General features: G+C 41.0%; 1 protein-coding gene across 7 annotated transcripts in view; it reads left to right on the top strand.

Moving 5' to 3' along the window:
* The window catches only part of CYTH4 (cytohesin 4), a 101672-nt gene that overhangs the window by 46842 nt on the left and 30413 nt on the right, over positions 1-24417 (top strand). For 2 of the 7 annotated variants that reach the window (XM_042468537.1, XM_042468538.1), the window contains exon 1: positions 670-802. The exons of 3 other annotated variants lie outside the window; for them this stretch is intronic. In XM_042468537.1, the coding sequence (XP_042324471.1) occupies positions 781-802 (22 nt within the window). In that variant the 5' untranslated portion in view covers positions 670-780. Of the gene's footprint in view, positions 1-669; positions 803-1082; positions 1189-24417 lie in introns of those variants that run through there. 2 more of the 7 variants (XM_042468543.1, XM_042468540.1) reach the window with 2 other exon arrangements.

A 24417-nucleotide genomic window follows, 5' to 3' on the forward strand; every position in this document is an offset into this window, starting at 1 on the left:
TGTGCCTAGTGCAGGAGACAAGACGGGTGCGATAATCTCCTCAGTTAGACAGACATATTTTGGAACTGGGGGAAAAAAAACTGAAAAAGCAATGCATAGGGCAGAGCAAGTTTTACCCAGAGCATTCTAGGTAAAACTAAAGAATAGTTAAAGCTGCTGCAATCCTGCTGTAGCATACTGAGGATCCTTTCACTCAACAGTTATAGAGCTATGATTCCACTTTAACTGTCATGCCTGCATCCAATGGTATCTTGGGGTTGGTATTTTGGTGAGGCGCTAGAGCGCTCTGGCTGAGAATTCTAAAAATCCTCAATTAACTGAAAATCCCCAAATTCCATAGGAATAGCAGTTAAAGTGGAATCAGTGTTATAATCATGAAAGGGCCCTGAAAAACTCCCTTACAACTTGAAGCTAGTCAGGCCAAGTTGTATGCAGCTCACTTTACCATTTGTCAGACCCTCCTTGAGCAGCAGCAGCAGCAGCAGCAGCAGCAGCAGCAACACTGTGGGTTTTTCAGGAAACAACCCAAAATCGTTTGCAGTGCACATATTTTTGTCCTTAGAGCAAATGGTTTCCTCTGTCAATCTGAATGCACAAGGCGGAACTAGGAGGAAAGGGAGGAGTCATCAAGGAGTAGAGCCCTCCAGAGTTGCTTCATTTCAAGTTGTGATCTTGTTGAAAAAAATCATTTTAACTCTGAAGTAGCATAGAAGGCAAGACAAAATGACACAGCCACAACACTGAACTCGGGAGTTGGGACTGTCTTCTTGAGAAGGTTTCATGATGGATTCTTGTTCAACTAGTAAGTCTTCTCTTAGATTACTGGAGTCTAGGTCTTCTTATGGTTAGTTTTAACTACATGCCTAAATACTTGAAGGCACCAGATCTTGTCTGATCTTGGAAGCTAAGCAGGGTCAGCCCTGTTCAGTATCCTTGCATGAAAGACTACCAAGGAATACCAGTTGCTGTAGGCTATATTTCAGAGAAAGTCAGAGGAAACTACCTCTGAGCACCCCTTGCCTAAGAAAACCCTATGAAATTTGTGGGGTCACTATAAGTCAACAGATGACTTAAAGGCACATATACATACACATTTACCTATATGTGCTATGTGCCAAAAGGATCTAACCCATGAGACATCACCAGAACAAAATACTGGGGAGAAATGAGACAAGTATTGGAGTCCCGGTAAGGGATTTATTTACAAAATTTATTCATTTTGCTTCCAAACATTGTGCTTGATATATCTGTAATCCAATCTTCCCTATATCTTTTTATTATTTGGTTGTATTTTAAGATGCATTTCAGACTGAGCTATTGAGACCATTTTCTGATGAAGAGAGATCTTGCACAAAAATAAATAAAATGATCATCAATGTTCTGAGGGTCACACTCTTGTGCATTTATACTTAGGGTGGCTAAATGAAAAGAAGATGGCTTTTGCACCTTTAATAGTTGGTTACATTCTGTGGAATTCTAGATATTGTAGTTTAATAAGGTACTAGAACTCTCTCACTGAGAATTTAAAATAGCCCTCCCTAAATTGTAAATCCCAGGATTCTATGTGTGTGTACCATGGCAATTAAAAGTGGAATAATACCACCACAATTACGTAGTGTAAAAAGGCCCACAGAAAATTTCAAGAGTTAGAATATACATTACAAACTACTCCAGTGTTGAAGGTGGTGAACCCTGTTGTCTCTTGCTCTTCACCACTACACTTATGCCTTGGCTCAACTACAACTTTGATTCAGCTTTTTGTTGAACTTTTTTCTGTTGTTGTTCTGTGTAAATTTTCATATGGCGAACCATGGAAGTAGATTCTTGGAAAGTGAATGGGAAATGTTGATGTGAATGGGATGCTGAAGATATTTATTGCACAACCCTCCCTCATTTCAGCAAAATTCCAAGACAGAGTTTTGTACTTGTAGTTCAGAAGAACTGAGGACCTTAACTATCACTTTTTAAGGTGCTAAATTTTAATTTGTAGTTCTTTTTAGATTTTAAATTACAAAAAGAAACAAACACCCTGTAGGTATGACTTGTTCAATCTCTCTATTATTAGAATGAGTCATTTACATTAAAAAAATATTCCTGTACTTCCCTTCAATTAGAAATTGTGACTGGGGTGATGTACCTAGTTCTTGTTCCCATTTTATCTTTGCAATAACATTTTGAAGTTGGTTAGGGTGAGAGGCAGTGACTGGCCCAAGATCATACAGCAGTCTTAATAGTGGACTGAAAATTCATCTGAGACTTTTGCTCAGATCACTAGATCACACTAATTTGAGAAAGAGAATGGCCCATTGAATATAAAGAAAGGCAGAGAAGGGTAGATGGATGAGGGACTTCTAGTTCTGTGGCTTGTCATGGTGAGGAAAAGCTGCAACTGCTGAAATTCCCACACATTCTCCACATCAGCTTAAAATGTCTACCCATCTGAAGAGAGTGGTTTTACCACTACTATATCCTGAAACTGCCCCATATGGGCAGGAGTAATCCAGATTAATCCTCGGTTGTCCCATGTTTTCAACTGCTTTTAAAATGTCCCAGTTTCTCTCTCCTCTTCCCACTGTCCCTCTTCATCCTCAGCTTATATCAATTGCTGCAAACTGAGTACAAAGTAGTTTGTACTCAATTAATTCATCTTGAGGCAGGGGAGGGAAGGAGGGATGCAATCCATTCCCAGTTGGTTTAGGCAAAAGCAAACTGTCACAGGGACTCCTAGCATGTGAACTGTTCCTCATTAATAACACTTCATGTACTGACCACACTCTGATGCTGCTTAGTCAAATGTTCCCATTTTAATCTGTGAAATGTTGGAGGGTATCCCCCACTCTCCTGGTGGCTTTCATTGCCAGAATGATGAAATGCAAATGTGGTGTTAGGGACATCTCATTTCCTATTCTCTCCCTTAATTTATAACCTTGTACAGGATTTGTGGGACTTGCTCTATAATCTCAGCTTTCTGGAAACCCCATCTTGATTCCACTTTGCATTGGTTTCGGAAAGCATTACAGGGATGTAGCCAAGGGGGGGGGGGTTCTTAGGGTCCGGACCCCCACCCTTCCATTAGAAAAATGAATGGTGTGTGCTGCTGCGCCGCCTCACCCAAGCCCCATTATAATGGTGGCACTTAGTCTGGACCCCCCTTCCTAAAATTCTAGCTACGTCCCTGAGCATTATATAAATAAATCTAGATGTGTGATATCTACTTTCAGATGCTAGAATCTGATGTCATTTAGATTTCATATTAGTCCATTTTTGACTGCTGGTTATATGTAGCTATGTGTGTATGTTTAATTGTATTGTATTGTAACTTTGACTGTTAAGCTTTGTGTATCTGGCGTTCATTAGGTTACTATGGAAAATTAACCCACTTAACTCCATTATTTGTGAAATACTTCCTTCCACTCTCTCTCTCTTTCTCTCTCTTTCCTCCTCTTAGTAAAACCATGCATGACCTGCTTTCCTGATTTCTATTTTGGATTGCTTGAGGGAGGACAAGAGAAAGAATAAATATATGTCAATGAGAGCCAACCTAGGATGAGTTGTTGTTTGGAGTGGAGCAGCAAAAGCAGAGATTATCTGCATTTGCCCACTCTTTTATAAAAAAGATACTTCAGTGTTCCTCGGAAATACTTAATTAGTGTCATTTACAGCTATCTATATAACTCATCTTCTCTTCTCTTTTCCCCTCCTATTGGTCTCACCTAGGATAATCTTCACTGAAAAAATAGTTGATAGGATATAGCATGGTCCTGCCACAAGGCAGAACGAGGCCTTTGCATCAGGCAGTAGATGCTGAGAGATGGCATTAAAATATTGCAGGAGAGACAGAAGTATAGCATATGACCTGTCACCCCACTCCACAAGATAGCTTGCAACTTTCAGGTGCTGATGTTAAAGAAAAATTCAGTAGCCAACCTAGACAGTTTGTATCTGTAGAAAGAGAGGTGTCTTCACCATAGCCATGTCCAAAGGACAGTCAAATCAGTTTTGTCCTCGATGCAGAAAATTCAGTGAGAGTGTCCTATCTTGGCAGTAAAAAATCTCACTAAGTAGCAATACTAAAATTAATTAGCTTATTTTTCTGCCATTTTCTGGCACTGCAGATCAACTGCTGGAGGTGCTCAGTCCACTCTTTCTCACTTGTCTGGGCGTAGATGAGGGTTTACTAAGACATGACAAAGCAAGGGTCTATACCAACAACAGAGACACTGAGTTTTGTCCAAAGGGGGAGGATGACCTCACACCTCCTTCCATGGACAGCCAGTGGATCTGCCCACTAAGGAGGTAGCAAATCCAGTTGAATGAGAGCTGTGCCTGTGTTGAATGTCTGAAAGTGTGCATCAGCAAAGCTTTTGTTCAGTTCAGAACAAAGGGTGATAGTAAAATGAACAGTGGATTCATTATCCCTGTTGGGATGGATTCACCAATCATCCTTATCTTCTCCCCAAGCACCTGCTGCTAACAGGGGAACTGAATGACTAAGGAGAAAATAATTTCTTCCCACGATTCTCCCCTTTCCAAATTCACACCGTTTCTTCAGCTGCATATAAGACTGTCACTGTGACTCCCAAATGGTCTCTTGTCCTAGGAGAGAAGAAAAGTATTACCACAGTTAGCATGTTGTCCAGATTCTAAACTGTTTTCCAGGAATCTAGCTATGCTATCCAATGCCTAGTCTTGCCACTGGCTGTCTGGTTTCTCCAAGCTTCATTTGAAATAAAAAGCAGTTCTCTGTGTAGCCAAGATTTGGCCCAAAGTATGCAGTCGATATTCTGTACTATTGTTTTGTGAGAAATGAGATTTCTACTGCCCCTTTAGAGTTACCATAAGTTGAAAACAATTTGAAGATATGCAACAGCAAATTGTTTTTAACCAATGATTCACAAAGACTGGCATTTTCAAGGCATTAAAGATTTAACATTGTACAGTGACTCTTCAATCTCTATACCAGAAATAGACACAGACTTTTGCAGAGCTTTCCTATTCATTTCAGTAAATTAAAACTTTTCCTTTAGAATCACCAGGAGATTATCACACGGGAAAAAAGCCATGGGTTACATGTGGTTTGTATCCAATAGATCTTACTGCAGTGCACTGTGCCTGAGCAGTAGGCATCCCGTATGGAAAATCCTGTCCTTGAAAAACTGCTGGAGAATCCGGGGTTGCATATGGGCTGCCTACTGCCTTGGCATGGGGCAGTGTGGCAAGACCTGCCGGTGATGGATATAAACCACATATAACCCATGCCTGTTTTCCCATATGACAATCTCCTTTGTCTTTTGGGCTGCAATCCATCCCATATCGAGGAATAAGATGCACAGAACTCAGTAGAACTTGGCATGTATAGAACTACATTTTGGGGGTTTTTGACTGATTTTTTTAAAGAACAACGCTCATGTCAAAGATGGGAAACCTCCAATACATTTTCAGAGATGCATGATTGAATTCCACCATTGCAGTTATCATATAATATCAAACATCATAATCATCTCAGTGAATTTTTTTTGAACATACAAAACAGTTTTCCTGCATTATCTTAGTAATCTTTACAGCAACACTATTCCTGAGTCAGGTTAGTGTGATTGTTCCCATTTTGCTGAAGGGATGTGGTCATGAGGCTGAAAAGAGGTGTAGTTAGGTCATTTCAGATTGTATTTAATCACAGTGCACCCACGTCATATGCAGGCACCTTTTACATGGCTTTCAGCTTACACTGAAATCTGCATGCTGGGAGAATGAATGGCATGTGCGCGTGTGGTGTGCGTGCCACACGGCACATCATGCACAAGCCCCATTTATCCAATGGGGCTCGAGCATATGCAGATTTTATCACACAGCAAATCATCCTCAAAATGGCCTTGTTCTGTACCCCACCGCCAAGCCGTCACCATTCAGTGCTGACAAGCGTCATTTTGGTTGGTCGGAGGTCTTCAAAGACAAAACCATCTCTGAGTATTCCTTGCATAAGACAATCCTATGAAATTCATGGGATATCCATAAGTCAGTAGGTGACTGGAAAACACATACACCCCTTGGACAGTTAAATATTTCTAAAGGGAAATGCCAGATTCCTTTCTATTTGGGGAAAGCAACTAGAATAGTAGAGCTGGAAGGAACACAAAAGACCATTTACTCCAACCTCTTGAGAATTCAAAAACCCATAGCTCAAACAGCTAAAGCATACCTGACAGGCAACCATTCAACCTGTGTTTAAAAATCTTCAGTGAAAGAGAATTTAGGGGTGCATCTATAGTGTAGAAATAAGGCAGACTGACACCACTTTAAGTTTGTTAGTTTAGTCCTATGTAATCCTAGGATTTGTATTTTTCTCTACCAACTAGAGCTGGTGCCTCACAAAACTACAAATCCCAGCATTCTGGAGGATGAAGCCAAGGCAGTTAAAATGATGCATTATTTCTATGGTGTAAATGCACCCTACCACTTTCTGAAGAAGTCACTGTTAAATAGCTCTTATTATCAGAAAGGTTTTATTATTATCTGAATCTTCCTTCTTGTAATTTAAATCTTTTGTTCCGGTCTGCCCTTCTGAAACAGCAATAAAGAAATGCACTCTATCTTCCACATGACAGAACTTCAGATATTTGAAAATGGCAGTCATGCAACCTCTCTGTGCTAGGGAATCCTGGGAATTGTCATTTATTGTAGCACCAGAGTTCTCTTAAAAAGAGATTAAATGTCACAAAACTACAATTCCCAGAATTCCCAAGCATTGAGCCAGGGCAGTTAAAGCAGTCTCAAACTGGATTATTTTTGCAATGTGTTTTGGACCCAAGTCTTCTCTTCTCCAGTCTAAAATGCCCAGCTCCTTCAATCAGTCTTCATAGGCTTGGTTTTCAGACTATTTATCTTGGTTGCCCTTCTCTGGATATGTTCCAGTTTGGTGAAGTCTTTCTAAACCGTTTTCCAAATTGGACACAGTACTCTAGTACAGTGGTACCTCGGGATACGAAATACCCAGCTTACGAATTTTTCGGGATACGAATAAATCCCATAGGGATTTATTGTTTCGGGTTACGAAAGTTTTTTCGGGTTACGAAAAAACTCCGCGCTGTTTTAAATGGAGCCGCGGCAAAGCCGCGGCTTTTTTCCCCATTAGCGCCTATGGCAATTCGGCTTACGAAGGTTTTTCGGGTTACGAAATTAGCCGCGGAACGAATTAATTTCGTAACCCGAGGCACCACTGTATTGTATTCATTTCAGTTTCAACAAACTCCTTTCTTAAACTATTATGAGCTATTATAAAGTACAATACATGGATTCCAAAGAAGACAGTAAAAACCAAGTGTCCCTCTGTGTTTCTTTCCATCTCACATGTATTATTATAGTGATTGAGGATTACAGTCTCTCTAAGTAGCTGTTCATGTTTCTCAAGTAGTTCTTCAGGTTTCTCAGACTGAGTATTAAATAAAAAGTGCACAGCACTTCTTCACCTTTAAAAGATGCATGTCAGAGGACACTTGATATCCCCTCTTTTGAAGAAAACATTAAGGATGCTCAAGCCCTATGTGCTTTGCAACGTAACTATCATTTCTGCATCTTTTGTCCACTGAACCTCTTTATCTACTATGCAGCCCTACATGTGTTTACCCAGAGGTAAATCCCACTGAGTTCAATGAAGCTTATTTTCATCTATTGTGTATGCTTTGTGTGCATAAGATTTCAGTCCTTGTGTTGCAACCTTAGGGTATTATGTTTGAAATCAACTTCCATAGGAAGTTTTCTATTACTTACTAAATTTGGGTTTCAATTTAATTAGAAATGTAAAGAATATTGTCAGATTTTTCCTTTGATGGGGAGGGGTTAAAAAAATCAACCACCATTTATCCACCATTTTCATTGGCTTTCTTGCTGCAAGAAAAAGATTTTTGGCACGCACACACACACACACACACACACACCCTTCATGAAATTGTCACCCAAAATTTCCAAAATGGAAAAAGAGGGGGTGGGTGGGTGGCTAAAAATGGGCAGAAGGGCAGACCAGAGTTAAAAGTTGTTGATGTTTTCTTATTTTGCATGGAGGAACAAAATAACAGTCTTGCAGCCATAAAAAAAATAAATAAGCTATTAAATTTCAGCCGATTTAGAGTATTCCCAAAGCTTTCCACAGTCCCTAGCTCTCTTCTTCAAAATACCATGTATAAAAACTTTATTAGTCTCTGTGTGTTCAAAAACATACCATTTTCTCCACTGAAATACCTCCAGTGAAGAATATAACTCAAAGGGAAATTTGAAGAAAAAAACAAACAAAAACAATATAACCCAAGGAGGAAGTTAAAAGTACACATGTGTGCAGTTTCTATGTCCAAGGGCACTTTTGACAACTATAATGGACATCTCAAGAATGGAAAATTCCTCTTCCCCAGACAGCTTCTTAAATAGTTCCTACCACATTGGTGATGGAAAATGCCCACTTCCTTCCAGACATTTATCTTGGGTCAAGTTGCAAATGAAGCATTCCATTTGATTTGCCTGTTTGTTTGCTTGCAAACCTTTGATCAAGAAAATGATCTACCCTACTGACTTTCATGCTTTTTCTGGCTATCTGATCAATTAGTCTGTCAAATCTTCTTTATATTTCTGCTTCATAGTCAGAGATATGCTCTTGGGCAGGAGTGGAGAAAATGTGGCATCCTGATGTTGTTGGATTACTACTACCAACAGCCTTAATTATTATTATTTATAGCCCGCATCAACATTAGTCAGCATGACCAATTGTGAGGTGCAGGATGATGGAAGATGAAATCCAATGACATCTGGAGGACTATAAATTACCCACTCCTGTAATAGGATTCTGTAGTTCTATGCCTTTTCTCTGATACTGAGCATAATGGAATGAACATAAGGGTGGAACAATATCATTTTTTATTTCTTTCCATTTCTCATTTTTCCAATTTAAATTCTCTTAATCCTAAACTTTGAGAATTCTTTTAATCTTACATTTGATTCACCTGAACTTTGAGAATTTAAAGAGAGAGTGGGATTACAAGAAAATATCTATGTGTTTCTCTGTAAATTTCAACCCATACATCATTGTACATAATTTTCTCTTGGGTATATATTTTACAAGTAATTTTCTTATTATAATATATATCTGATTTTTATTTTAATACTATACACTTCACGAGTTAGAATATACATTAATAGACTCGCCGTGTGTAAGTGGGTGAACCCTGTTGTCTCTTGCCTTCACCACTACCGCTGTATGCCTTTGTTCAATCTACAACCGTTTGATTCAGCTTTTTGTTGAACTTTTTTCTGTTGTTTGTTCTGTGTAAAATTTTCCTATGTCCCGAACATGTAAGGAGAATTCTTGGAAAGTGAATGGGAAGGTTGATGTGAATGGTATCTGAAGATATTTCATTGCACAAACCCTCCCTCATTTCAGCAAAATTCCAAGACAGATTGTACTTTTATTCAGAAGAACTGAGGACCCTTACTAGCTCTTTTTAGGTGCTAAATTTTGAATTTGTAGTCTTTTAGATTTTAAATTAGCAAAAAGAAACAAACACCCGGTAGGTTTCTTGTTCAATCTCCTATTATTAAATGAGTCATTACATTAAAAAAATATCCTGTAATTCCCTCAATTAGGAAAGTGTGACGGGGGTTGATGTACCTAGTCTGGTCCCCTTTTAATCTTTGCAATAACATTTTGAAGTTGGTTAGGGTGAGAGGCTTGACTGGCCCAAGATCATACAGCAGTCCTTAATAGGTGGAACTTAAAATTCATCTGAGACGTTTGCTCGATCACTAGATCACACTAATTTAGAAAGGAAGGGCCCATTGAATGTAAAGAAAGGCAGAGAAGGGGTGTGGATAGGGATTCTAGTTCTGGGGCGTTGTCATGGTGAGGAAAGCTGCACTGCTGAAATCCCACACATTCGCCACATAGCTTAAAATGTCTACCCATCTGAAGAGATGGGTTTACCCACTACTATATCCTGAAACTAGCCCAGATGGGCAGGAGTATCTAGATTAATCCTCGGTTGTCCCAGGTTTTCAATGCTTTAAAATGTCCCAGTTTTTCCTCTCCTCTTCCCACTTTCCCTCTCATCCTCGCTTTACATCAATTGCTGCAAAACTGAGTACAAAGTAGTTGGTACTCCAATTAGTCGCTGAGGCAGGGGAGGGAGGAGGGAGGCAAACCAGTCCCATTGGTTTAGGCAAAAAGCAAACTGTCACAAGGGACTCCCTCCGGTGACTGTTTCAGCATTAATAACACTTCTGTTTGACCACACTCTGATGCTGCTTAGCCAATGTTCCATTTTTAACTGTGAAATTGGAGGTATCCCCCCTACTCCTGGTGGCTTTCATTGCCAAATGATGAATGCAATGTGGTTGTTAGTGAACACTCATTTCCTATTCTCTCCCTTATATAACCTTGTACAGGATTTGTGGGACTTGCTCTATATCCAGCTTCGGAAACCACAGCCTTGAATTCCACTGTGCATTTGGTTTTTCGGAAAGCAGTAACAGGGATGTAGCCAAGGGGGGGGGGTGTCGTAGGTCCGGACCGCCCAACCTTCCATTAGAAATGAATGGTGTTGTCTGCTCACCGCCTCACCCAAGCCCCATTATAATGGTGGCACTTAGTCTGGACACACCCCATGCCTAAAATTCCTAGCTACGTCCCTGAGCATTAATATAAAAATCTAGATGTGTGATAATCTACTTTCAGAGGCTAGAATCGGATGTCATTTAGATTTCATATTAGTCCATTTTTGAACTGCGGGTTATATGTAGCTATGTTGTATGTTTTAATTGTATTGTATTGTACGTTGACTGTTAGCGTTGTGTATCTGGCTTCATTAGGTTTACTATGGAAAATTAACCCACTTAAACTCCAGGATTTGTGCAAATCCGTCCTTTCCGACTCTCTCTCTCTTCTCTCTCTTTCTCCTCTTAGTAAAATCCGGCATGACCTCTTCCTGATTTCTAGGCTGGATTGCGTGAGGGAGGACAAGAGAAAGAATAAATATAGGTCAATGAGAGCGCAACCTAGGATGATTGTTGTGTGAGTGGAGCAGCAAAAACAAGAGATTATCTGGCATTGCCCAACTCTTTTTATAAAAGATGGTCAGTGTTCGCGGAAATTACTTAAGTGTGTCATGTACAGCTATCGATAATAACTCTCTCTCTTCTCTTTTCCCATCCGAGTGGGCTCACCTAGGATAGCTTCACTGAACAATAGTTGATAGGAGATAGCATGGTCATGCCACAAGGCAAGAACGAGGCTTTGCTCAGGCAGAGATCTGAGAGATGGCATTAAAATTAGTTCAGGAGAGCAGAATAAAGCATAGACCTGTCCCCCACTCCACAAGATAGCTTGCCAACTTTCAGGTGCTGATGTGAAATAAAGCAGTAGCCAACCTGAAGTTTGTATCTGTAGAAGAGAGGTGTCTTCACCATAGCCAGGTCCAAAGGACTCAAATCAGTTTTTGTCCCTCGATGCAAGAAAAATTCAGTGGAGAGTGTCCTATCTTGGCATAACAAATCTCACTAGAAGCAATACGAAAATTAATTAGCTTATTTTTTCCGCGCTTTTCTGGCACTGCAAGATCAACTGCTGGATGGCTCAGTCCACGCTTTCTCACTTGTCTGGGTGTAATGAGGGTTTACTAAGACCAGGACAAAGCAAGGGGCTATAACAACAACAGAGACACTGAGTTTTGTCCAAAGGGAGGATACCTCACAACCGCCTTCCCATGCGGCCCAGTTGTGTGGTCTGCCCACTAAGGAGGTAGCAAATCCTTGATGAGAGCTGTGTCTGGGTGTTGAATGGTCGGAAAGTGTGCATCAGCAAAAGCTTTTGTTCAAGTTCGACAAAAGGGTGAAGTAAATGACAGGGATTCATATCCTGGTTGGATGGATGCACCATCATCCTTATCGTCTCCCCAAGCACCTGCTTCTAACAGGGAACTGAATGACTAAGGAGAAAAAATTTCTTCCCACGATGCTCCCCTTCCCAATTCACAACGTGTTTCAGCTGCATATAAGACTGTCACTGGGAACCCCATGGTCGCTGTCCTAGGAGAGAAGAAAGGTATACCACATTTAGCATTTTGTCCAGATTCAAACTGTTTTCCAGGAATCGAGCTATGCTATCCAATCCTAGTCCTTGCCACGGCGGTCCGGTTTCTCCAAGGCTGCATTTGAAATAAAGCAGTTGCTCTGTTAGCAAAGATGTGGCCCAAATAGGCCAGTCGATATCTGTACGATGTTTTGTGAGTAATGAGATTTCGACTACTGCCTCCCCCGTTAGAGTTACCATAAGTTGAAAACAATTTGAAAGATATGCAACAGCAAGTGTTTTGTAACCAAATCCAAGACTGGCATTTTCAAGCATTAAAATTAACATTGTACTTGACCTCTTCAATCTCTAATACCAGAAATAGACACAGCTTTTTGCAGAGCTTTTTTTTTTTTTTTTTTTTTTTTTTTTTTGTGTGGTTTTTTTTTTGTTTGCCTTCTATTCATTTCAGTAAATGAAAACTTTTCATTTAGAAATACCAGGAGATTATCACACGGAAAAAAGCCATGGTTTACATGCGGTTTTATCCAATAGAATCTTACTGAGCAGTGCACTGTGGCCGTGAGCATAGCATCCCGGATGAAAATCCCTGTCCTTGAAAAAACTGCTGGAGAATCCGGGGTGCATATGCTGCCACTGCCTTGGCTGGGGAGTGGGGCAAACCCTGCCAATTGATGTATAAACCACATATACCCATGCCTGTGTTCACCATAGACAATCTCCGTTGTCTTTTGGCTGCAATCCAGCCCATACGAGGAAGAAGAATGCAACAGACTCAGTAGACTTGGCATGTATAAGAAATACATGTTTGGGGTTTATTGACTGTTTTTTTTTAAGGACAACGCTCATGTCAAGATGGGGAATCCTCCATACATTTGTCAGAGAGGCATGATTGAATTCCACCATTGCAGTTATCATATTAATCCAAACATCAATAATCATCTCAGTGAATTTTTTTGAACATACAAAGACGTTTTCCTGCATTATCTGAAGTAATCTTTACAGCAACACTATTCCTGAGTCAGGTTATTGTGATTGTTCCCATTTGTGCCTGGAAGTGATGTGGTCATGAGGCCTGAAAAGAGGTGTAAGTTGAGGTCCATTTTCAGAGTTGTAGTTAATCTCATCGTGGGCAACCCCGTCATTGCAAGGCACCTTTTCTGGCTTTCATCAGCTTACCACTGAAATCTGCATGCTGGGAGATGAGGGCATGGCGCGTTGGTGTGCGTGCCCACGGCACACTCGATGCCACAAGCCCCAGGTATCAATGGGCCTCGACAATGCGATTTTATCACACAGCAAATCATCCTCAAATGGCCTGGTTCTGTACCCCAGCCCCAAGCCGTCACTATCAGTGCGTACAAGCGTCATTGTGGTTGGTCGGAGGTCTTCAAAGACAACACCACCCTGAGTATTCCTTGCAATAAACAATCCTAATGAAATTCATGGATAATCCAGAAGTCATAGATGACTGGAAACACATACACCCCTTGGGCAGCTAAATATTATCTAAAGGGAAATGCCAGATTCCGTTCTATTTGGGGGACAAGGCACTATAATAGTAGAGCGGAAAGGAACACAAAAGACCATTTACTCCATACTTTACTACTACATCCACCTCTTGAGAATCAAAAACCACTAGCTCAAACATCTAAAGCATACCTGACACAACGAGACATGCAACCATTCAACCTTTTTAAACATCTCAGTGAAAGAGAAAATTAGGGGTGCATCTATAGTGTTAGAAATAATGCAGAACTGACACCATTTCTTTAAGTTTGTTAGTTAGTCCTATTAATCCTAGATTTGTATTTTTCCTCTAACACTACTAGAGCTGTGCCCCACAAAAACTACAAATCCACTCATTCTGGAGGATGAAGCCCAAGGCATAAAATGATGCTTTTATTTCTCAATTGTGAAATGCACCCTACCACTTTCGAAGAAGTCACTGTTAAATACTCTTATTATCATAAAGGTTTATTATTACTATGAATCATTCCTTCATGTAATTCAATCCTTTTGTTCCGGTCCTGCCCTCTAAACAGCAATAAAAGAAATGCACTCTATCTCCACATGACAGAACTCAGATATTTGAAACATGGCAGCAGCAACAACCTCTCTGTTGCTAGGGACACCTGGAATTGTCATTTCCATTGTAGCACCAGAGTTCTCTGAAAAAAGATTAAATGTCACAAAAACTACAGTTCCCAGAATTCCCCAAGCATTGACCCAGGGCAGTTAAAGCAGTCTCAAAACTGGATATTTTTGCAAATGTTTTTTGACCCAAGCTTCTCTTCTCCATCCTAAAATGCCCATCTCCCAATACAGTCCTTCATAGGCTTGGTTTTCACAACTATTATCTTTGGTTGCACCTTCCTGGATACGTTCACAGTTGTGAAGTCTTTCTAAACCATTTTCCCAAATTGGGGACACAAGTACTCTAGTATTGTATTCATTTCCATTTCAACAAACTCCTTCTCTAAACTATTAGGACTATCTATAAAGACAATACATGATTCCAAAGAAAGCAAGTAAAAAACCCACCAGTTCCCCTGGTTTTTTCATTCATAGTGATTGCAGGATTACAGTCCCTCTCTAAGTAGCTGTTCATCGTTCTCAAGTAGTTCTTTCAGGTTTTCTCAGACTGATATTAACATAAAAATGCACAGCACTATTCTTCACCCTTAAAACGAGCCATGTCAGAGGACACTATATCCCCTCTTTGAAAAAAACATAAGGCATGCTCAAGCCCCCCTATTGCTTTGCAACGTAACTACATTTCTGCAATCTTTTGTCCACTGAACCTCTTTATCTACTATGCAGCCCTACATGTGTTTACCCATACGGTAAATCCCACTGATTCCAATGAAGCTTATTTCAATCTATTGTGTATATGCTTTGTGTGCCATAAGATTTCAGTCCCTTGTGTTGCAATCCCTTAGGGTATTATGTTGCAAATCAACTTCCATAGAGCCGAGTTTTCCTATTACTACTAAATTTGGGTTTCAATTTTAAGAGAAAATGTAAAGATATTGTCAGATTTTCCTTGTGGGGAGGGGTTAAAAATCAACCACCATTTATCACCACATTTTCATTGGCTTTTCTTGCTGCAAGAAAAGATTTTTGGCACGCACACAACACACACACACACACACCACACACCCTTCACGAAATTGTCCACCCAATTCCAAAATGGAAAAAGAGGGGGTGGGTGGGTGGCTAAAAAATGGGCAGAAGGCAGACCAGATTAAACAGTTGTTGATGTTTTCTTATTTTGCATGGAGAACAAATAACAGTCTGTGCATTGACCATAAAAAAAATAAAGCCATTAATTTCCGCCGATTTTTGAGTATCCCAAGCTTTCCCCAGTCTCTGGCTTCTCACAAATACCATTTATAAAAACTTTATTCGTCTCTGTGTGTTTCAAAAAACATACCATTTCTCCACTGAAATACCTCCAGTGAAGAATATAACCAAAGGGAAATGTTGAAGAAAACAAACAAAAACAATATAACCCAAGGGAAGTTAAAAGATACACATGTGTGCAGTTTCTATGGGCCAACGGCAAATTTGACAACTATAATGGACACTCAAGAATGGAAAATTCCTCTTCCCCAGACAGCTTCTTAAATATCCTACCACATTGGTGATGGAAATGCCCACTTCCTTCCAGACATTTATCTTGGTCAAGTTGCAAGAGCTCCATTTGATTTGCTGTTTGTTTGCTTGCAAACCTTGATCAAGAAATGATCTACCTACGCCGGCTGTCAGCTTTTTCTGCTATCTGATCAATGATCTGTCAATATCTTTCTTTATATTTCTGTCTCTTCAATAGTCAGAGATCTGCACTTGGCAGGAGTGAGAAAATGTGTGGCAATCCTGATGCTGTTGTGATTATACACAAAACAAGCCTAATTATTATTATTTATAGCCGCCTCTCCCCAAGGATCGGGGCGGGTTACATCAACAATAAAACACTTGCTAGTCTGTATACTTATAGTGAACAGTATGGGAGTTACAGGCCAATAATTACTTGGGGGTGGTTAATATTCTAAGATCGTGCAAGTATAAGGACACCATGATGGAGAGCGCTAAAAATTTAGGCGGTAGGTTAATCCAAACCAAAAACAAGCAACCCCCCCCCCCCAAAAAAAAAAGTTGTAATCATTTTCAAGAGAAGGTTTTGTAAAACTAATGGTGTTTCATCTCGTTTAAGATTAAGCCATAAACACACACAGATACACACAAACCCAAATACTTTGAATACAAAATATATAGTTCAAACACTGAGCTGGTTGCTAAGAATAAAAGTTTTCCCCCCCCCAGATACCATTGCAAGCTAAATCAGAAAGTATAGGGTGACCAGAGGATGTCAGAATGATGCTATTTCATTGCTAATCAAAAAAATCATAGGGCTCAGCTTTATAGCTTTACTTCTCTAACACCACTGAATACAACTAGCCTTTGCCAGTTTTGTTGGTAGCTTCTTTTATCTCCAGGACAGGGAGTATAACCGTATATACACTTGCTGGGAGTAAGACCCTGCAAATCGATCTTCTATAGCAGCACTTACATGTTGCCTGTGCTCACAATGGAGACGGCAAGTCTATATACGTTCTATCACATAATAGCACTCATGTAAACATAGGGGACTCTTCAGACCAGCCATTAAGGCCAGGCTGGGGGAGAAGTGAGGGTGTCACATCCCCAGCATACCCCCACTCTACCCCCATGTTGCTGTGATGCCAGCACTGCCCACACGCTGAATCGCATCCGGTGCTCCTCCTACACTGCTTCCACACAATCAGCACTGACAGAGTGCTGTATAGCGGTGGCCACCTTGGTTATCATGCCTTTTCAAGCCTTTGCACCTGCAAAGGCCTGGATGGGCCGCGGCATGCGATTCCATGGGGTTGGCTGTAAGCCACCATCTGTAGCCCTGTTCTGTTGTTTTGAGGAGGGCTAGGTAAAAATATTCAGAAATATTCCACAGACACAAACAAATAGTCAATATATGTTTTTTCCAATATATTGAGAAATCCTGATGAGGAAAATCCTGACAGATGAAAATGTTCACAAGTGAGAGTTATCGCTGACACAATTGACATGTGGATATTCAACACAGAAAGAAGCATTTTCTGCTCAGGAAGCAGTTTTTTTATGCATAGAAAAAAGTATCTGTATGCAGGAAATGTTGTTTTTCTGCACCAAACCATCATGCACAAATTTCATTCAAACTAGGTTACAAATAAGCTTCAAAAATTTGGTTTCTGAAGACTTTCTTGCAGTGAGAGGAAAAAAATGCTAAAATTATGTTGCATTCTTTGAGAAGAAAATCAGTGAAGACATTCTATTTCAAGTTCATTAGGACATTTCTGCATCTGACTGTTTCTGACAGTTCATTGGATCAAGGTGGCCAAGGCAAAGAAAATAGGATTCTCAACCTTTACTAACTGTAACAACAAACTAACCTGCAATAAATGTCATCCTACTTTAAAGTGGCAAGCCTTGTCTCTCTTTCTTACTTGGCCTCCCTTCCGTGATATGATCCAAAACCACAGCAGAAATCATCCAGTTTTGAGACGCTTTAACTGCCCTGGCCAGTGCTAGGTAATCCTTGGAAATTGTAGTTTATGTGGCACCAAAGCTCTCTGAAAGAAAAGGTTAAATGTCTCACAAAACTACAGTCCCCAGAATTCCCTAGCATTGAGCCAGGGCATTAAAGCGGTCTCAAACTGATGATTTCTGCAGTGTGTTCTGGATCTATTTACCTATCAAAGCCATCAAGCTGAGATGGGATGGCTAATTTAGTCCTTCTACATGTCAGTGAATAACAATTCCCTCAACATTGTCAGCATGACCAATGTGTGAGGTGCAGGATGATGGAAGATGAATCCAATGACATCTGGAGGACTATAAATACCCACTCTGTATAGGATTCTGTAGTTCTATGCCTTTTCCTGATACTGAGACATAATGGAATGAACAAGAGGGTGGAACAATATTCATTTTTTATTTCTTTCCATTTCTATTTTCCATTTAAATTCTCTTAATACTAAACTTTGAGAATTCTTTTAATCTTACATTGATTCACCTGAACTTTGAGAATGTAAAGAGAGAGTGGGATTACAAGAAAAATCTAGGTGTTTCTCTGTAAATTCAACCCATACACATTGTACATAATTTTCTGGGTATATATTTACAAGTAATTTCTTATATAATATATATCTGATTTTTATTTTAATACTATACACATTTTTTGTTGCTTTCCCCTGATTACACGAGCTGTGTATATTTGCTTTGCTATAGCCTTTAGAGCATGTTGCATCTCCTATTCATTTCAGTGATGAAAAGGTCATGTGTGGTTACTTCACCCTGTGCAGACTGTGAATTTGGTCTGTTAATAGAGATTTTTTTGTCAATTCTGGTGTTTCTCAGTTGTCTCGTTTTTTTTTCCCCATCTAAATTTGTCTGTCCATTTCCACATCGGTTGGGTTAAAGTCTGCACAAAAAGTGCTTTGCTTAGTTTTTTTGATGTATCCTATGTACGTACACAAGTTTGTCCCAATGGAAGGTGATGGCGGTGTGGTTAGTGCCTCAAGTTGACTCTGACTTATGGCTACCCTGCACAGGGTTTACTTGGGTGTAATTTATAAGGAGTTTTGCCACTGCCTTCTATAAGGCTAAAGAAATGTGACATTTTCATGGATAAGCTGGGACTCAAACCTGGTTTTTCGGAGTCCCTTTATCCGCACTCAACAAGCAATCTTATAGATGGTTGTATGGTTTCCACCAGCCTCAACAACATTTTTGTGGCATTTTGCACATTTTTCATTGGAGAATGCATCACAAGCTTTGAGAAATATAATAATACCACATGGATAAGTGTGTGTCAGTACAATTCCTGATCAAGAAGTGTAAATCTCCTTAACAGTGCAAATAGAATATAATCCTGTCCCCATATCTAACATTTCCTGTAATGTTGTAAAATGACAGATATGGTGGAACAAATGAGAAGCCGCACGCACCCCCACACCATTGGGAGGCAGCGGGGGACTGTTGCTGCTGCGCTGCCCTGCCTTCGCGGCAGCTGTGCGGGCCCCTAGGGAGGAGGCTGGAGCGGCCTCCATAATAGCCGGCCCGCCAGTGCCCAGGGAGACACCGCACGCACCCCCACACCATTGGAGGCAGCAAGGGACTGTTGCTGCGCTGCTGCTGCCCTGCCTTCACTGCAGCTGTGGCGTTCCCCAGAGGAGGCTGGTGGGAGCGCCTCCATAAAGCCGGCCCGCCAGGCACCCAGGGAGATGCCGCACGCAACCCCCACACCATCGGAAGGCCAGTGGGGACCGTTGTCTGCTGCTGCCTGCCCTCTTCCGCTGCAGCTGTGGCGTTCCCCCAGGGAGGGAGCCGGTGGGAGTGGCCTCCATAAAGCCGGTCCGCCAGCGCCCGGGAGACACCGCACGCACCCCCACACCATTGGGAGGCAGCCGAGGACTGTTGCTGTTGGCGAGGGATGTCGTTGCTGGATGTGTGTTTGTGTAGTGTTCGGGGAGACTGATTGTGCACTGTATTATGGTATTCAAGCTGTTTTTTATGTTGTGTATCTGACTGTAGTGGATTTTGTGAGTATTGTATTTGATTGTATTTGTAATAACCATGAGGTTTGTTTGGGTACCTTTGTATATGTAATTGTTGTACACCACCATGATCGGAGGAATGGCGGTATATAAGTGAAATAACATAATAATAAAATCCATGTTGTGGCTGTGTGAAGATCACAAAGTCAGCTGGAGAGACACTGGTGATAATACTGGAAAAGCTGGAGAACCTGTTTTTATTTAAGGTGGTCAATGTTTGCATAGATTATCTTCCTTCACATCTAGGGGACTGCTGGGTATGGGGACAGATCAAACTTGTTGAGACCTAAACTGTTTGGCTGCAGAGGTGCCTTAATATCAGGCAAAGGATCACACCAGTTGGTTTAGCCATAGGGTGTGAATACCCACATTTCCCATAGGGGGGGAAAGCTATATGTGAATGGATTCCTTATCCTCTCTCACACCCTTCCTATTTCTTTTGCCTACCAGGTCTAGATCATTGCTTCCTTTTTTCTGATCACAAATTTAGCAATGTCTTGCATGTGAATGCAAAGCACTGAAATAGTTTCCAGGACAATGGATGGGATTTCCCCTTTCAGTCCAGACAGAAAAGAAAAGATAAAATAATACAATAGTGAGGTAATCCAGCTAGGCATGGGAAAGCAAATACATTTTGCTTGCATTTTAATTCAGATTACCTCATTTACACTTCCTAACCATGCATAACAGCAATGTAATTGTACCTTATATTCACACATTTACCAAATTTTGCACTACAGAGAGCATTGGTAACAAACTGTTTATATAGTGAAATACTGGCCAGATACATTATATTAGGGGAATAGTTTGGAAGGATGCACATATTCAGTAAATCTCATACAAAAACATCGCTCGAGTAGAAGTAAACATGAAACTGTGTATAATAATAATAATAAATAATAATAATAAAATTTATTTTATACCGCCCTTCTTAGAATCAGGGCGGTGTACAACAAAAGGCATACAACATATAATAATCCAAACATAATTTAAAACAGGACAATAAAACATAAAATTTGTGCCAGCTTGACATGCGCGGACGGGAGGGGGGGGGGGGAGAGCATTCTGGGCAAATGTCAGGGTAGGCTGGCCGAAGAAGTAGGTTTTCAAGCCCCTTCTTAAATGGGCTAGGGAGCGGCTAAGTTGGTTAATTTTTTTAAAAAAACAGAGCAGAAAACAGCAAAATGATATTATGCTGGGAACTGGGAGAAGCAAAAATTGCAGATTTGTCCATGCTCAATAGCAGTACAGTGGTACCCCGGATACGAATTGATCGCGTTACGAAATTTCCGGGATACAAAAAGTTCCATTGGAAAAAAACGGTTCGGGATACGAAGGTTTTTTCGGGATTTACGAATTTTTTTTCGGCGCGAAATTCAAACGAGCGGCTTGCCACGCTAACGGAAAACCCTTTTCGGCTGCGAAATGCAGAGGTTACGAATGCCGCGGCGGAACTAAGTATTCGTACCAGAGGGGCCTGTAGTAGCCATTCTTGCAAAGACAGTTTTCATGGAGAGGTTGTTAGCTTAATAGATAATACAAAGCAGGAATGATGAATATAAACAGGGAAATCCTTTATGTGAGGTGTTGCTTGACAAAGATATCAACATCATCATCATTAATTACCCATTGCACCTGTTTATAAGACCCTGAAACCTCCATGAAAAGGCCCATCATTATATTTTGCAGCCTAGTGGGCCCTCCACACACTCCATTTTTGTAAACCTGAGAAAACCTCTCTTGAATCTCTAAGAGCCTGTTCCCACTTGCGATTTACAACGCTTTAAATACAACCGGATCTCAGTTAAATCGATTCCAAAATAACCCTGGTCTTATCCACGTTCCGAATCGCTTTTTTTTCTTCGTTCTCATTTACCAATTGAGCTTAAGTGATCCGCTTTCGTTCCTATTCAAATAAACGGTGTATATATAAATCGATTTTAGCCTTATTTTGTTCCCACTCACCATTTGGGGCTGTCAATCAAAGCAACGTCATCATAACATCACTTTAAATTTCGCAGTTTGTTATAAAAGAACCAATGAGGAGGCGCTTAAAGTGCCATGAGTCCTGCAATTATTCGGGGAAGGATGTTGAGGAGAGAAAATGCCCAAAGCTTTTTGCTGCCTGTGGAAGAAAGACCCCAGGCTGGGGGAGGCTTCTGGCCAAAGCGAATTTGGGGAGCCCAAGCGTTTCCAGAGAAACTATGGGGATGGGTTTTCAGTGACAGCATCCTCTCTTGATGTCTCCCAGACAGCCAGGGAGCATCCCTTCAGAGAGTCTCAGAGATCAATGGGAGATGCTTCTGGAAAAGCAGGGAGGGAGCACTCTTCCCAAAGATCTCTTTCAGGTTGGAGGAGAAGGCAGATTCCGTTTGAGAAGAGAGAGGAAAAGGCTCTATCCCCCCCCATTGATCAGAGCCCTTCCTGTCTGGGTGAGATCAGATGCCTCCTCACGAGGAGCTTCCCTTCCCTGCCTGGGCGAGGATCAGTGCCCAAGCGGGCAGGGAATGCCTCTTCGAGAGGAGGCTTCCCTTCCTGCCTCTCCTCCGTTAGAAATGACTCTCCCACACACAAGGGAGTTGCAATCCACCGGGGGAGCCTTGTAGTCCTTGGGCAATGACAGTGCGATTGCAGCCGGACTCAGGCACTTAAAGTGGCTGAAGAGATTAAGCACCTGTAAACCATTAAAAAAAAAAAAAAAATTCCTTATCTCTTATTGAAAGCCCACAGCGGACAAAGGGGTGAGGGAAGCAAAAATGGCGACAGCCACGACGGATGGGGACAAAAAGGCAACTCCCCCAAGGCCAGACCATCGCACTCCGCTCCTCCCATCCAGCTAAACCAGCTTTCAAAGGCTGTCGTTCCTATTTAAAATGCTCCGGTTTCTATCCCGATTCAAGGGAAAAATGTAGGTTCGACCCTTCATTTTTTAACACGTGTTAAATGAAAAACATGAATCAAATTTATAAACCGCTGTACGATCGATTTCTAGTGGGACGATGCGGTTGCTCTAGAACTGTTCTAGATTTAATTCGGTTTTCTAATAGGAACGATGTACCTTGGATTCGATTTGTAACACGGAATATAAACAGAGAGAAAAACCCCCTAAGTCCCCAGTGCAACCCTATGGTCAACAGATGCCTGAATTGACCAAAAACTGCATTGTAGGTAATACCTAGAGAAGTGTTATCTCTAGGAACCTGTAGACCCTCCTCCAGCCTGATTTCTGGTGGAAGTTGACCATAGAGTCACACGAAGGACCCTAGACTTCTGGAGGTTCCTAGAGAGAACATATTAACATCTGTGAATATGAAAATCCACAAAAGTCAAAGCTGCAAATTGGAGGGCCAGCTGTACAGCAAGCTTAATTCCTACTTAAGAAAGCTTAATTTTGCTAAGCCTGTTAATGTTCATAACAAAAAATGTAAGCCAGGGTGGCCCAGGACACTTGCAAAGGGCAACTGACACCTTTCTTATTTCATGTATGAAAACTTGTTTAGGCTGGAAGTTGAATCTATTGGCAAGTGGGACAAGTGTCCTTCATGCACTTCAGATTATATAGGGTCCTGCAAAAGCTTGTATAACATAGCACACCATTCTGAAACAGAGGAAACAGGAGAGCTATGAAGCACAGGCAGGAGGCTACCACTGTGCAATCCCCAACAGCTGTCGCTTGTGGCAAGTACCCATACTCTGCCTTATGCGGGGGGCCTTTTCATGTCCAATTTAACTTTGACAACCACTGCAACATTACAAGACTAAACCCGTTGTGCGACTGATATTTATTTTCAGCCAAAGCACAATCTCCCAGTTCTTGCCAGGTCGTGCCGAGTGTTTCTGAGCAGCCTTTATCTAATTATAGATTTAGCAACTCCCCCCGCCCCCCCCCCCCACACACACAACCTGACCAACCACTAGTTCTGCTTCTTTTGGTCTATAGTGAATCATTCTGCGGTTTCTCATCTGTGACATCACCACTTCAATTTCCTAAAATAAAAAAGGAACTGAGCACAGCCTTGAATCTACATGAAGCCACCAGTTAATAACAACACCACCATTGCTTGTTTAAAACCTTCCAGAAGTATTAGTGTTGTATCCACACTGTAGTATAAAGCAGTTTGACACTGCTTTAACTACAATGAGTCTATCCTACAGAATCCTGAAAGGCAAGTTTTGGTGAGGCAAAAAGAGCTCTCTGACAGACCAGGCTGATACCTCACCAAAAACAAATTCCTGTAGATAGAGTCCTACAGGATCTTAAATCTTGGCACATCACGTAATGATTAAAAGTGTAAGGCAGGTCTGATGCTTAACATAAAGAAAACAAAATAAGGACCACAGAAGAAATCAGTGATCCTTGTTATACGCTGAGGGTTTGGTTCCAAGATCCCCGGTGTATAAACAAAATCCGTGTATGCTCAAGTCCCATTAAGTATAATGACATAGCAAATGGTTCCCTCCCTAATAAAAGGAACATCAAGTAACTTTATACTTTTTTGGAACATTTTCAAACCGTTGTATGTAAATCCGTGTAGAAAATCCGTGTTAATAGGAACGACTGTACACAAATTCAATGTAGACAATGGGATGAAATTGAATAGTTAAAGATCAAACATTGGCCAGAATGGAGACTGCAGCCAGGAATAAAAAGACAATGGGAATTCGGGAAGGCAGCTTGTGAAAGAACTGGAAAAATACTAAGAGAAAAGAAACATA

Source organism: Sceloporus undulatus, chromosome 5, assembly GCF_019175285.1.
Source record: "Sceloporus undulatus isolate JIND9_A2432 ecotype Alabama chromosome 5, SceUnd_v1.1, whole genome shotgun sequence".
Taxonomy (NCBI): domain Eukaryota; kingdom Metazoa; phylum Chordata; class Lepidosauria; order Squamata; family Phrynosomatidae; genus Sceloporus; species Sceloporus undulatus.